The sequence below is a fragment of the Microcebus murinus genome, chromosome 12 (genome assembly GCF_040939455.1).
Source record: "Microcebus murinus isolate Inina chromosome 12, M.murinus_Inina_mat1.0, whole genome shotgun sequence".
NCBI lineage: Eukaryota > Metazoa > Chordata > Mammalia > Primates > Cheirogaleidae > Microcebus > Microcebus murinus.
This window is the reverse complement of record NC_134115.1, coordinates 64,421,082-64,436,971: the sequence shown is the minus strand read 5'-3', so window position 1 is coordinate 64,436,971 and position 15,890 is coordinate 64,421,082. Positions and strand designations below refer to the sequence as shown.

Sequence of the window (15,890 nt, the reverse complement as noted above, 5' to 3'; positions counted from 1 at the left end):
TAGATATTTCTAATTTATATTATGATAAAATAATTTTAGTGCATAAAAATCTGTTTTTCTGATCATTTCCTTAGGATAGATTATTTAAAGTGGAATTTCAGGCCAAAAGGATACTTACTTTTCAAGGCTATTGAAATATACTGTCAAACTGCAAAGCAGAAGGGTTGTGTCAACTTACTCTCACCAGAAATGTACTAGATTCCCAAGTTTTTCTCATCCTTGAAAGCACAAAGCATCGTTTTCTTAAATTTTGATAATTCATTGGCCTTTTTTGCAATGTGAAGCTGATGGTATTTGCTGGGGAATACTATTTGTGATGGATTCTAGAATAATTACATAAGCTGCAAAAGAAAAGTCATGCAATTTCAGCTTAATTAGAATGGTTAGCTGAAACAGTTGTCATTTTCCAATTTCAATTGCATAGTATGTATTTTGGTGGCTTCTGGGCTAGAAAAAACTGTTAAGCTCTTTACAATAACATTTCTAGCACATTTTGATTACTACCTAAGGTAGTAATTTTGCCCTAATTTTTCCAAAGGAAATACTTTCATTTAAAGGGTCTTTATTCTAAGTTGTTCATTTTCTTCTTGTGAAAAGATTAATTTATATATACTCAGAAAAAATAAATTACCCTCCTCAAGATAAATAGACCCTTCTCTCACCTCACCACCTCCAACCCTCTCATATAAAAAGTCAGAACAGACTTCTCCAGCTTTCTCTTAGACATTGCCTTATTTATGCACTTTGATTTTCTTGAACTAAGCTGAAGAGTAGTAATAAAGAGTAGGCAAATGAATATTTAAGAATCAGGCCAGGCGCTGTGGCTCACGCCTGTAATCCTAGCTCTTGGGAGGCCGAGGCGGGCGGATTGCTCAAGGTCAGGAGTTCAAAACCAGCCTGAGCAAGAGCGAGACCCTGTCTCTACTATAAATAGAAAGAAATTAATTGGCCAACTGATATATATATAAAAAATTAGCCGGGCATGGTGGCGCATGCCTGTAGTCCCAGCTACCCGGGAGGCTGAGGCAGAAGGATCACTCGAGCCCAGGAGTTTGAGGTTGCTGTGAGCTAGGCTGACGCCATGGCACTCACTCTAGCCTGGGCAACAAAGCGAGACTCTGTCTCAAAAAAAAAAAAAAAAAAAAAAAAAAAGAATCAGCATTTATGAAAATAGTTTTAGGCAATCTGTGATGTAACAAAGTGTATCTTTGCTCTCACTCATCCTCCTCCCTGCCCAATAAAAACCCTACATTTATTGAAAACCTCTGTGCCAGGCACTCTGCAAGATACAGTCCCTGCTCTTTAAGGGATTACAAATCAATAGAAATAATAGATTTGAGTAATTACAACAGTCTATAAGTGCCTATAACAGATGTAGGTGCAAGGCTTAGTGTGGGGGCCTAGAAGAAAAAGTGCAACTAGTTGTCTGGGTTGGTAAAAGGTAATGCTTAAATATCATTATGAAAGATGAGTAGGATTTGGCCAGTTTTTAAAATGAGGCAGTAGTGATGGAATATTCTGGGCAGAAGGAACAGCACGTTCCTGAGGCTCTGAGGCAAGGCATCACATGGTCCTTTGGACAGCCTGTGAAGCAGTTTAGCCTGGTGAGAGAAGAGGTTCCCCTATGGGAGTGGCTTGAGATGAGGCTGGAGACATGTAAGGACCTCAGAACAGGAAGGGCTCTGTAGGCTATGATAAGAACACTGGAAATCCATTGAAGGTTTTAAGTAGAGATTCTTCATATTTTTGCTTCAGAAAGATCAATGGTCTTAATACAAAATGGTCAATAGATGGTACTTTTGTAGGGCTGGGGTGAATGAAATGAAGTTGCAAGACAAAATGTAGGGAGACCACTTAAAGAAGCAAGAAATTTTAATGCCCTATACCAGTGGTTCTCAAACTTTAGCATGCATCAGAATCACCTGAATAACTTGTTAAAACATATGATCAGGCTACAGCCCCATATTTTCTGATTTCATAGGTATGGGATGAGGCCTAAGAATTAGCATTCCTAACAAGTCCCCAGATGTCTTAGGATGTCCCCTAGGTTTTCAACGTGAGCAACTGAGAAGATCCTGGTGTCATATGACAAAAGAAGGAAAGCATGAAGCAAGTTCTATTTTTTACCCAGCAATTCCCCCCTGCCTTTCAATGCTGTTTCCTCTAATTCTCCAAGTTTTACTCATTACCTGTTAGCTATCTCGTTATTCTAGCACCCCTTCCTTACAAACATCATCTCATGCAGAGGAACTCTAACTGACCTCACTTGAATATCTCTGGCTTATGCCCCCACCATCCAGCTATTAGCTTATTATGATAGATCCAAATGGACTAATGTGTCATTGACTATGAGAATTTGATGCTCCTCCAAGGTGACAAATTTCTACTTGAACAGTGATTTTCCTGAAACCACACCTCAGCCCAATGTAGTGTCTCAAGTGGGAATTTTAGGCACCAAAACAGGCAATCTGGAGGGCTCATTTCTGGATGGTAGGGGTCTTCTGACATCCCTCTATGGACAAAGATTTGCTCTGCCAATGCACAGAGACCTATATAAATGTCAACTGCTAGTTGCTAGCTAAAATTTCTATTTTTTGGACCCTGTCCCAGCTGGAGTGGGTTACAAATAGGTATGACTTATCTTTGCCAAGGAAAAATAACAGTGACTTTTAAAGATATTCCATTTGATTGTAATAACCCTCTACTTTGAATAACCAGCTTTCATTACATGTGTAGAAACTAGATCAGACACTGACCATAAGTTCTTCTTCCCTGAATCAAATTATGTACATGTGTTCATGCAAGTATATGCACACTCCTTTGAAAAAGTTACCCCATTTTCTATCAGATTCTTCATGTGTACAACTAGGATCCTAAAAGGTGTTGGGTGGATTATATGAAGTAAAAAATATCTAGTTCAGTGTTTTGTATAATATTCTATCTCCTCTTTATCCCTTGATGATTTATTATCTAGCCACTCTGCAAATTGATCAAACTCTGGACATCTTTGAAAGGAACTATTGTTTGGAATGAGTGAACTACACAGTAGCGGCATCATGTTGCTCAGGGTATATCCTATGAGTCAACTGTAGACTTCTATAATCTACAAAAACTTCTATTCTGCAAATATCATCAGTAAACACCTGAGACTATTGTAATGTTAAAGGTTGCTTCTTTTTTATTTATCTTTTATTTCAGCATATCATGGGGGTACAAATGTTTAGGGGGATGGACATGCTTGAAGTGTTACTTCTTTTAGTTTAGATTTTCTTAGGCTTGCCACTATACTACTTCCCTCATTCCCACTCCAATCAGAAGTTGTTGCATATTTGATTTTGAGATGGTCATTTGCTTATTACTTGAAGAAATCTAACCCACTCCTACAACAGGAACAACAACAAAAAAAGGATTAAGGATTACCAAAAAGGTTGTTAAAAGCATGCTGTATTCTGGCCTTCCCTTTCTCAGTTGTCAGTTCTGTGTGTTCTAAATGGTATCATAGCTTGTTTTAATATCACCCATGTTCACACTTTGTCATGGCTCCCAGGAAAACCTAGTCAGTAGGGATTTAAAGGATCTTATTTGGACACTGTAATTGTTATCTATAGAGTGCTTAATGCATAGGAACTCTGCAAGATCGCTATTCCTGCCTGTACATACACATTCATTCCCATATTTATAAGCATTACCTACCCATAGCACCTCAAGAGTTTTTATGAAAGTCCTAGAGGGATGTAGAACATGCCTTCATTAGTCCTTGTCATAAGCACAAATAAAAGTATTTGTTTTCCAACTTTGGAAAGGCATTATTTTTAAAAAAACTTGATGGATGACATTTCCCACCCTGTTAAATTTCCTGCATAATGAAATTACTGGATAGGAAGTCTTGGTCAGGAAACTTGATTATTTCTAAATTCATTTTGTTGGTGTCCCTACTTTTGCCTGCTTCAGATAGGGTATATAGCATCCTGCAGTCAATATGAAAATATATGTCCAAGGAGAATCTGAGACAAATGCTATGTAGTGAAAAAAAAATCAAAGTTGAAATAATTCATAAGACAATTTAATAAGTACTACTTTAAGGGTCAACAATTTGGCTTGGCACTAGGATCAGGCTCAGTTTCCATACTTCCTGGAAAATCCCCAAAGCAGCCCTTGCTTTTAAAGTTGATAGCTTCATAGTTTATTTTATCAAGCATGTTCACCTTTTGTAAGTTGTACCTACATGCAAGGGCTTAGTTCAGCATGTTCTTGTACTCACCTGTGAATCTTATGATCCTTCGGAGTAAAGGGTTCAGGTAACAGCATTCTCCGGTCAGAATTGTTTTCTCCTGAGCAATCAGGGATTCTCTTGTTGATTTTATGAAATACATGGATATCTCACCAATAAAAATCTGGGAAAGGAATGTTTAAGAAATGTCAAGTTGGAGAGTTGTTTGATAAGAAGGACCAATGGCTTTATTTTTTTAAATAACTTCCGAGGATCCACAATCCTTTTAAAGGATATCATGTTGGAGAGATATCATGGATATCATGTTAGATAGCATTTAGCACCTCAAAAGAACTAGAGAAAGTGATAACTGATCATTTCAGATGGAGTTAAGTCTACGATATTAAATCCTAAGGTCATATAAAGACAATTTGAAATAATAAATTGTAATAGAATTTATGACAGGATCATGCTGGGATTGTATTTTTTTTAATTCAGTGTGTGAGCTACAATGATGAGAAATGATTAAGCCAACGTGCCCAAGAAGGCATTATGTACGTATATCACAATAGGTTACAGTGAGACCTCACTTAACATTGATATGTTGTTGAAAACAGACTGTAAGCAAAACGACATATGGTAGCTATAGGAATGTAAGTCTTGTTTATATCAATCAGTCTATGGTAAAAGTGGTTTTGTTTGTTTCATTGAATGTTGTAGATAGGTTCTTAGAAGCTGCATCTTAAGTGAGGATTTACCTACTGCATTATGTAGTAATTCTTCTATTATTTGCAGTATGAATCCTTATTTGATTATGTTTGAGAGATATTTCTCCTACTCTGAACTAGTTGACACTCCCTTGTTTATTATTGACACCTCTCATTATTTTGAACTAATAAACAATTACCATTTAAATCATAATGCCCCTAGGAGATTGGAAGCTCCCTAAGGGCAGGGAACATATCTTATATTTATTACCTTTGTAGAACAGCATATTCCCATACACAACAAGGAACAGGCACGAGTCAGGTTTTCACCAAATCTGACACTGCCATAACTGAAGACTGAGACCCATCAATGAAGAATAAAAAGACAATTACTATCATCTATTGAATATTGGGTGCCAGACACTTTAGCATAGTGTTTTTCATGCTCACAAGATCCCTACTATAGGTATAATTTTCCTTGCTTTATGGGTGAGGAATGAAAGTTCAGCAAGTTTAAGTAATTTACTCTCTGCAAACAGATGGCACATGGGGGCACTGGGCTTAGTGTCCAGGTCAACTGGGTTTAAAAGTCCATACTTCCTACTATATCATATGCCGTTTTCATTTTCCTAATCCTAATTTCAATACTGATCCTGGAGAATGCGATCTTTTAGAGAGTCTTCTTTGCTATACATAGACCTATGATTTTAGAGAAAACTTGTCAATGTTTTAAGAATTCCCATATCTCATATTCCTCTTGTCATTTCGGAATATCTATTTAGATGGATAAAGATGATGATGTCATAAAAGGCACAAGGGTAATATAAATTAAAGCATAAAATTTCAAAATTGGAATCATTTGTAAAGTTTGTTCCCCTCCCTTTATGGATGAGGAAACCGAGGGTCTCAGGAACTTCTGCACACACAGCCAGAGAGACAGTGTTGGAAGCAGCTATACAATATGACCCATAGTTCTATTTCCGCTACTCTATTCCACCTCATTCTTTAACATGATATGAATCTTTCTGCATTTAAGGCATACTGCATTTAACTTGTTTTGTTTCCTCAATGTTAAGTACACGTTCAGCAAATATTTTTTACTGAGTCACTACTATGTACAATGTGGTGGGTTAAAAGGAAGAACTCTGAAGCTAGACTTTCATAGTTTATTAGTTCTGATGATCTTGAACAAATTGTTTAACCTTTCTATGCCTCAGTTGTCTTATCTGTACAGTCAGAATAAGAATGTCTACTCAAATATATATACACATGCATGTGCACACATGTGTGTTATAGGAATTGCTTAGAACAGTGCCTGGAACAAAATATACACTATATAAGAGGCAGAGGTTATTGTTAAATCAATAACAACTGCATTCACATTGTTGTCATCATTATTACTATTATATCATTACTACCAAGCACTTTGCCAGATCACTGGGGAAGCAGATTCCCAGAGGAATAAAAGAATCCTATCCTCCATAAGTACATAATCTACTGAGGAACACACACACAAAGGTGTTGAAACAACAGACAGATTGTGTCTTATATACATTACAAGGTGCTAAGAGGCCAAAGCTCCTGAGTAGAAGTGATTTCTCTCTTCTAGGAAAACCAGGTTTGCACTAGTCATTTTTCATCCCTAATGCCAAATGTACCTCATGGTTAGGCGACCACTGCTTGTTGCATACTGACAATATGCCACCTTTATTTAGAGGAGGACCTTTTTCCTTTTCCATGAGCACTTGATCCAGACCTCTATCACAGTTCTTACCCATCACATGGAAAACGTCAATCTAGCCCTAAAGACCTCGAGTTCCTCCCATTGACGGCCACTGAAATCTTAATTTTTGCTCCCACAGCCTGCCCAGAATCTGGAATGTTTTTCTCTTTTTTTTAAAAAAATGGTTTAATATGAATTTAGCAGGGAAGAAAAAAAAGTAGACTGCACATTTTATGTGGCCTAGAGAATTCTTGCTGTCTTACAGGCAATCAGGCCCCTGACAGCGCCATAGCTCAGCGAGGTCTGTGGAGTTCTCTTGGATTCACGACCCACTTCCCTGGAGATGTCCTAAATCTGAATGGTGTGACCTTCAAATAGACAGTACTGGTTCACACTGACATCAGCGAGAAAATGGGGGGGAGAGGAAAACAAAGAACCATCAAAAAATAGAAGTCATTAAACGTACAGGCTAAGATGATTGTTAACAGTCACAAAATACTTTAAGTATTTTTTTGACAGAAAGCTATTTTAAAAACTTTAGTAGCTACATTTAGTCTAGCAATAAATTTATTATTACTACATCTTAGAAATTTTTTTTTAACTGAACAAAGTGATCCTCAGCCTTTCAGCCTGAAGATCCTGTGTTACAACACTGTCACGCTCTAAAAAGTGACCAGGCTTCCTTGGGGTTGGAGGCTCCTTGGCATTCAGCACCAGCCCCAGCAGAGACGGGGCAGATGTGTAAAATAATGTGATACCCTGGGGGCTGAATCAGAGAGAACTCTGCCAGGGAGGGCCAGTGAAGTCCAAAACAGAGGCTCAGTGCTGGCACAGAGGAGCCAGGCAAATCAGAGCCAGGGTGGAAAGCAGGCGGGAATAGACAGAGTTCAGGGTCACAGGCAAACAGCAGCCCAGCATGGATCACCGATCACCTTGGCAGGCAGTGTCTAGATACGCTTGTGCAAAGTTAGAAATACTTTGCACCTAACTTCCCGTGCTATTAACAAGGACTTGATGCTCTACCATGTAAAAATATCCAAACGGCTTCAAGAACTCGGCCCTCTCTCTTTTCTCGTGAGACCTATCTCTGCCAAAATAAGGTGCCAAGGGGCTTTGTTTGTCCCTAATGTATATGAGGAAACTGCACAACTGTTTTCATCTCAGTGAACAGATGGGGAGAAATTCATGCATGATTGGATAAATGAAATAGCATTTCCTTGAGGGAGCTTTCCCTGGTCCTACAGACTAGATTAGGTGTATTTAATTGAATCTCTTACCTTGTGTTTCTCTTTTCCAGCTCTTATCACGATTACATACTATTGTGTTTCTTGGGTAGGAGATATCCTGTTTGTCTCATCGTCGGTTGTACCCCCAGAGCCTAGCCTAGTATAAGTACACAGTAGCTGCTCAATGTTGAATCAAGTAAGCATATCAGATTAATGAAAGTCCTTTAGAATACAGGTTTCACTAGGCAGACTATAAAGAAAAAATGATTGATATCATTTATCTTTCCAGATCCAGTGAAATGTCACTGCCTTAGATAGAGGTTTTGCCAGGTCCCTCTGAAAAATGCAGACTGTCCTATCACTGTTGTCGTACATTATACAGACCTCTACCCAGTTAACTGAATTATTGTTTGTATGCCCCTCTTCATTTGTCTGTGATCTCCTTGAGGGAAGTTTTGCCTTGCCTTGAACAGAACCTGGTAAATAGCAGGCTCAGGTGATGATTGTTAAACTGAATCCTTAAAGGACCTACTTGTGGATAGAACCCTCCAACCTTAATTTCTCTGTAGAAATCACAGAATTCTTGATGTAGTGCTTAAGAATAATTACAAATCAGGGACTAAATAATGAATTCATTAAATAACTAAAGTGAACTATCTCTTTTCTACTAAATTTACTTATTTACTCATTTAATACACAACAATTTAGGGAACACAGAAGTGAACAGATACATAGTGGGGGGAATACAAATGATACATGCTATACAGTGTGTGGTATTGTGATATAAGAAATATATACATACTGGTTTCTGCCCCCAGTTCCTCAGACTAAGCTCCTAAGACCTTTGTGATTTCCCAAGTGATCGAAGCATCTTTTGTTCTAATGAAGTGATCTGGTGGACTCCGGGATACCTTAAGGATGGGGCCTGGTTGCCAGGGGAACCAACATGTGATTAGCGGGTTGGAACTTTCAGACCTATTCCCGCCTCTGGGGAGGGGAGAGGGGGTAAAGGTTGAGTCAATCACCAATGGCTGGTGATTTAATCACTTAGGCCTACATAATGAAGCCTCCATGAAAAACCCAAAAAGACGGTTCAAAGGAGCTTCAGGGTGGCTGAACACATGGAGGTACCTGGAAGGTGGGCATCCAGAGAGGAGTCGGACACTCCATACCCCTTCTCATATACCTTGCTTTATCTAGCTCTTCCATTTGGCTGTTCATCTGTATCCTTTGAAACATTTTATGATAAACACTTATAGTAAACATCAGTAAAGTGTTTCCCTGAGTTCTGTGAGCCATTTTAGCAAATTAATGGAATCACAGGAGGGGGTAGTAAGAACCCTGATTTATAGCCATTTGGTCAGAAGTATAGGTGACAACCTACTTTTTTTTGTTTGTTTGTTTTTGAGACAGAGTCTCACTTTGTTGCCCAGGCTACAGTGAGTGCCGTGGTGTCAGCCTAGCTTGCAGCAACCTCAATCTCCTGGGCTCAAGTGATCCATGTCCGGCTAATTTTTTCTATATATATTAGTTGACCAATTAATTTCTTTCTATTTATAGTAGAGACAGGGGTCTCGCTCTTGCTCAGGCTGGTTTCGAACTCCTGACCTCAAGCAATCTGCCTGCCTTGGCCTCCCAGAGTGCTAGGATTACAGGCGTGAGCCACTGCGCTCGGCCCAACAACCTACTTCTTGCAAGTGGATTTGGAAGTGGGGGCAGTCTCCAGGTAGATGGTGTCAGAATTAAGTTCAACTAAAGGATACCTAGCTCATGTCCACTGGAGAACTGCTTGGGGTGTGTATGTGGGGGGAGGGGGGCCCACACCTAGCATCAGCGTGTTGTGTTGAGCAATGTGTAAAAGAATAGAAAAAGTTTTTTTCTTTGGAAATATCAGGCAATTACACATGATTAAAAAATAAACCAGAGAAATGGAAGAGGGAATGATAGACACATGAGACTATCTAATAAAAGAAATAAGCATTGTTTGCATCAGCTATTTCAGAAGCCCAAAACATTCCTAACTCTATAGGAAAGGAAATGTGCAAATTCTACAAATTCTCCATTCAGTGAGGCTTTACACAAAGGGGCAACAAAGCAAGATGTAGGGTGAGAAAATTTACACACAACCTATCCTCAATAAAACACACAAGTGTGTACACATACAGATTTAAACAAAATCATTCCAAGGTGTACACCAGGCTTTTAAACAGAATTTATGCAAAAGGGCATGGGACTCAATAAGTAAAATGTCCTAAGACTCTCATGTCAAAAGTGATAAGTGGTACAAGGATTGTTACTGTCAGCCAACAACATTCAAATCACAAATGAGGTACAGAGCACAAAAGAAAAAGAGCAAAGGGCATATACTAATGTATATATCTAGTTGCTGACATAATGCTGGAATATATTAAGCGATAATGAATATTTACTTAATAAAAGGGAGGGAGGAAGGGGGCCATTTTATAATTACAACGTAGTGAGACATTCTTACGATGGACATAAAGGTTGCTGATGAAACAATCCATTTCTCATGTGCCAATGAGTGGGCTTCAGGGACATTTACTTTCCTGTATTTTATTGACTGTACATAGGGGTCCATTAACTGGGTCACATAGTCCCTTACAGGGTCTGATTCTGCTTGGAGAGAGGGAGATCATGACAATAAGGGGTCTTTCCTCCTTCTGCCGAGCTTTCAGCTCACGTCAGATGCCATGTTGTGTATGATGGCAGGTCTGTGGCTCTGGTTTTGGCAATGGCTGGGCTCTTCCATCTGCAACTTTGCTACACCACTCTGCCTCAATCTACTCAATCTATCACTCTGCTCAGAGAGCAGCTGGGGCATGCAGGGCTCTCCATGTTTTTGGACTTGGTTGCTGTGCCTGGCCTTTCTGATTGTTGGCTAACATACGACGTGATACTCATGGCAAATGAGAATGCCCTCCAGTGAGGGATGGTCAAGACCAAACTAGATCTGGCAATGGATGAACTGCAAATACATTCCATTGGTGCATCTCTCATCCCCCAGCTATGCTAGCTACAATCCCAACTGACATATGACCTTTGCATAACAGTGAATATGCTTTAAGTAATGACAACTGTTCTATCATGAAAATGTTATCTTTTAAATAAGGAAACCCAAACAGTAAATATAACCTTCAAACACAATGCATCAGTTTGGCATATGGTCTTTTAGGCTGCATTTCTTCACAAATTTATTCTATTTTTTTCTTAAGAATTTGGATATTATAATATTCTAAATTTGATTGTGTACTTTTACCAGTGAGTTGTGTACTTTCAGATGTTTTCATTGTTACTCATTTAGCATCTTTTTCTTTCAGCTTAAAGAATTCCCTTTAGCATTTCTTGTAAGACAGGTCTGGTGGTGATGAACTCCCTCAGGTTTTGTCTGGGAAAGTCTTTATCTTTCTATCATTACTGAAGGACATCTTTGCTGGGCACATTATTGTTGGTTGGTATTTTTTCTCCTCTAGCACTTTGAATATATCATCCTATTCTTTCCTAACCAGTACATATTCTGCAGAGAAATCTGCTGATAGCTGTTTTGAAGCTCCCTTATATGTTATTTGCTTCTTTCCTCTTGCTGCTTTCAGGACTCTCGCTTTGTCTTTGACTTTTGACAGTTTGGATTAAATCTGATTGGACAGCTTTGACCTTCATGTAGCTGGGTATTTACCTCTTTCTCCAGGTTTGAAAATTTTTCTGCTATTACTTTTTAAAATAAACTTTCTACCCCTTTGTCTTTCTCTTCTCCTTCTTTAATTCCTATGACTTGAATATTTGCTTCTTCTTGATGCTGTCCTATAAATCCTGTAAGCTTTCTTTAATCTTTTTCATTATTTTTTCTCCAACTATATATTTTCAAATAACCTGTCTTTGAGTTCACAGATTCTTTCTTCTGTTTGATCAATTCTGTTGATGGTCTCTCTGCCACATTTTGTTCATGGTGTTTGTTAGCTCTTGAATTTTATTTGTTTTTATTATTTCAATCTCTGTTAAATTTTTCATTCTAGTCACTTATTGTTTTGTTCATTTTATTGAATTTTTTTCCTCTGTATTGAAGTTCACTAAACTACCTTAAAACAGTTATTTTGAAATCTTTGTCAGGCAATTCATACCTATTTATTTCTATGGGGTTAGTTACGGGTGCTTTCTCTTGTCCCTTTGGTGATATCATGTTACCCTAACTGTTCTCGATCCTTGTGGCTGTGCATCATTACCTGTGCATTTGAAGAAGTAGATACTTATTCCAGTCTTTGCAGATTGGCTTTGTCTGGGGAAGTCTTTCAACAGTCAGCTCATCTGGTATGGCTATGAAACCCAGGGTTACTACAGAGCTGGGTTGCACCCAAAGCCTGGGACCATTGAGGCCTGTCTGCTGCTGAGGCCAGGCTGGTGGTGATACAGACCAGAAGTGGGGTCTGCCTCACAGTCCTGAAGTCTGGGGCTGTGGGGGCCTACCTGCCCATTACTGAGTTTTACTATGGTGGGCCCAGTGTTGGGGTCCAAGGCAAAGTCCTGCTCTCTTTTCTCCAAAGTGTATGGTATCTCTTGCTATACTGTGATGCCTAGGGTTGGGGAAGAGGCGATGCAAGTAATGTAAAACTCTCCTTCCTACCCTCTTCAATTTTCTTTTTTCTAAAATCAGTTACTTGGATCTTTTACCTGGTTTCCTTAGCCCTTATGAAGGTATCTTTGTGTGTAGATACTTGTTTAAATAGATATTTCTCTGTGTGGGTGGGGGGTTAGTTACGATCACTAGAGAATCCTATTCTGCTACCTTGTTCCATCTCTACCCTTCATAAATATTTTACAGGAGATATGATAAGCAATAAATAACTGATACATATGCCAACAACTTAGAGGACAGTTTTGCGATTTCAAAATATAGCATATGAAAAAAACTAATCACTGGAAGGTGTTTTATGATTTTATATTCTAAGGGGACTTTTCTGCATGTTATGGGTGGTTGCCATTAAAAAGGGCATTTAGAATTCCTAGAATACATATTTTGAGTTCATATATATGCTCATTGTAACTCTAGTACTTGGCAATATCAAAGTTGTTGTTTCCTGTGGGCTTTGTAGTTGAAATCCCAGCTCTCTCACTTCTTGATGTGTGACTTTGGGCAAGTAATTGGAACTTTTCGAACCTCAGTTTTTCTTTTTTAATGATTTGAACTTGAAGGTAGTGACTACATCAGAAAGTAGTTTAGAGGATTAAAAAATGTATGTAAAAGCATCTATATTTAATGAATGTTTGCTGTCTTTACTTCCTGGTCCATCTAGGGAAGAATGTGTGCTGAACTAGGAAAAAGAAGTCATCATGCTTAGTCCCAGAGTAAAGGAAACATGGTATAATTCCTGCTCAGCTAGAAATACCCCTAACCTGGTTTGTTTTCCCCGCTTTGAGACAAGGTTTCACTCTGTTGCCTAGGCTAGAGTATAGTGACATCATCATAGCTCACTGCAACCTCAAACTACTGAGCTCAGGTGATTCTCCTGCCTTAGCACCCTGAGTAGCTAGAATTGCAGGTACAATCAACCACACCTGGCTAATTTTTTATAATGATGGGGTCTTGCTATGTTGCCCAGGCTGCTCTTGAACTCATAGCCTCAAGCAACCCTCCTGTGTCAGCCTCCCAAAGTGCTGGGATTATAGGCATAAGCCACTGTGCCTGGCCTAGACATAGTTTGTGTTGTAGATTTTATTTAAAATCTACCATACAGACTCTGCTGCTAGCCCTAGCTGCAAATGTCTTCCTGCTGTGCTTTAATCTTTCCTGATGAGTGCTGTTCTGTTGACAACCTCAGATCTGTAGAGAGGTTCTGGTCTGCCTGCTTGCTGAGCTTTAGTTGGTTCAAGAGCTCTTGACTTCTGCTTTATCATACCTAGGTGTAAACGATGGAATTCAGCTCTAGACACTTCCTATGCCTTTCAAGGTTCAAGGTTTAAATGGAACTAAGGCCATTTGGAAGATGGCATTTTGAAAACCATTCAGTAAGAGTTTTATAAACTGGAGCCTCCCTACTGGTCTTAATCCAGAGGCCACATCACCCATTCAGAGGTGGCTTTAGTTGACACTTGATGTAAAATACAGCAGCAATGTAGTGCCATACATTTCTAAAACACAGTGTTCTCTTATTCCTTTTTGTTCCCCTGGACAGTGAATAAAAGAGAAATGGGAATGTAAAATGATTCAGCTAAAATACTGTTCTCAGTAAAAAGTAAAATGCATCACCAAGTAAATTGACAATCACATATTTTTAGGCAAAACAATATTCTTTTCAAGATCCAAATTATCAAGCTCCTTAACGCAGTCATCTAGTCACCAATCACTAGAAGGGACATCTTGAAGGTAGAAAGCATGTCTCCTCGTGGAATTGTGTCAGGGGAAAAAAGATCTCTAAAAGAGATTTGGACCACTCATCTGCACAATGGGCAGAAACTGGGAAAATAGATTTTTTTTTGCCTTTAAGTTTTTTTAAAAATCTAAAACAATTAATGAGGGCATCTATAAATCTGTCCAAGAAAAAAATGTAAATTGTAAAGCTCATGTATATTGGCAACAAACAAAATGTAGTCATGGGAAAATTTGTTTTTAAAAGGGAAGTCATGTGATAATGTAGCAAAGGGGAAAAGATGTGAATTATAAAACATTAAAAGGAGTTTCAACAGATGAGATTGTTCAGTGCCTGGAAGAGGCAGATTATGAGGGATATAAGGCCCTACAATGTGTCCTTTGCTTCGGCAGCTGTGCCCCTCCTCAGCCAGCCAACAGACTTGCATTCTTGCATTAGTGAGAGCCCACTTTGTGATCTGCACTGTGCTTTGGGCTTTTACATTTGCTGGAAGAGCTTAAGGCCCAGAAACCCCCAAATGAAGATTCGCAATTTCCTCCAAATTGTGCCTTTCTATTAAACTGTGTGTGTCTCTTCCTTTCCTAGGAAATTCTAGATGAGTCTTCTATATGCAAGCGTGCACACTTGCATGCAAACTGTGAGCTATTTCAATTCACGGGCTGAGAGTCAAATGTTCTGCTACTTCAATACTAAATACTCCTCTGTCACTTCATTGTAAGGCCAAGAAAAAAGCTTTATTAGCCATTTTCTCATGCCTTGTGCCACTGGGACTAAGATAAAATAAGGGTAAATCAGATTCTCTGCTGAGTAAATCCTCTTATCCAAACAGGCTCTCTTCCTTTGACTCGGAGTATATGAGTTTATTCAGAAGGCTCGAGGCAGTAGTTAGCCAGGGTCTCCAGGTGGTCAGAACACACACTGCAGATTTCTTTGAATCACAGGGTGCCACTTTTGGCTAAATGGTTCTGGACACAGTAAATTCCCCACGCTCTAACCTCTCCTAAAGCTCTGGGACAGCAATGGCTTTGGACCTTTGCAGTTTATCCCGTGTGGCCTCATCTCAACATGATGCTGATCTTTTCTGACAGCAAAGCACAAAAGGAGAAATAGGAAATGACAGGTCAAATGCACAGCAGAGTCTTTTCTCTCATGCCTTTCTTGTGTGTCCCTGCAGTTGTGAATGGCTTGTTGATGCCCATCTGCAGAAACACATAGCAGTGCGGGGTGCTAGGTTTTCATGGTTAATGTGCTTGAGGATGCACAAAAAACCAAGGACAAGTCCAGGTTGAGTTACTTTCTTGAAACTTGCTATTAGTTAGTGTCACACAAATCACCCCAAAGGAGTCCTGACTTCATGAAATGGTTTTGAGGAGGAACAACAACAACAAAAAAAAAAACACATGCAGTTCTGTGAAACAGTTGATCAGGCAGAGAGGTACCACATTGAACTCCAAAGAGAAAGTTGCGACTTGGGAATTAAGAATCTAACATTTGGAGCCTTCCAATGAGAATGTTCCTTGTTTAGTTATCATGGAATATGAGAACTGGAAGGATATTAAAAAACATTTAGCCTAACCCCCTTGTTTTACATAGAGACGAGGAAACCTTACTAAGAGTCATATAATGACTGGGGGCAGAGCCATG

At 39.0% G+C, this 15,890-nt stretch overlaps 1 protein-coding gene across 1 annotated transcript in view; it reads right to left on the bottom strand.

Annotated features, from left to right (window-relative positions):
- PLPPR1 (phospholipid phosphatase related 1) overlaps window positions 1–15,890 on the bottom strand; it is a 267,061-nt gene that overhangs the window by 25,571 nt on the left and 225,600 nt on the right. Inside the window, exon 4 of the mRNA XM_012768978.3 lies at window positions 4,262–4,394. Within this exon, the coding sequence (XP_012624432.1) occupies window positions 4,262–4,394 (133 nt within the window). The remainder of the gene's footprint in view (window positions 1–4,261; window positions 4,395–15,890) is intronic.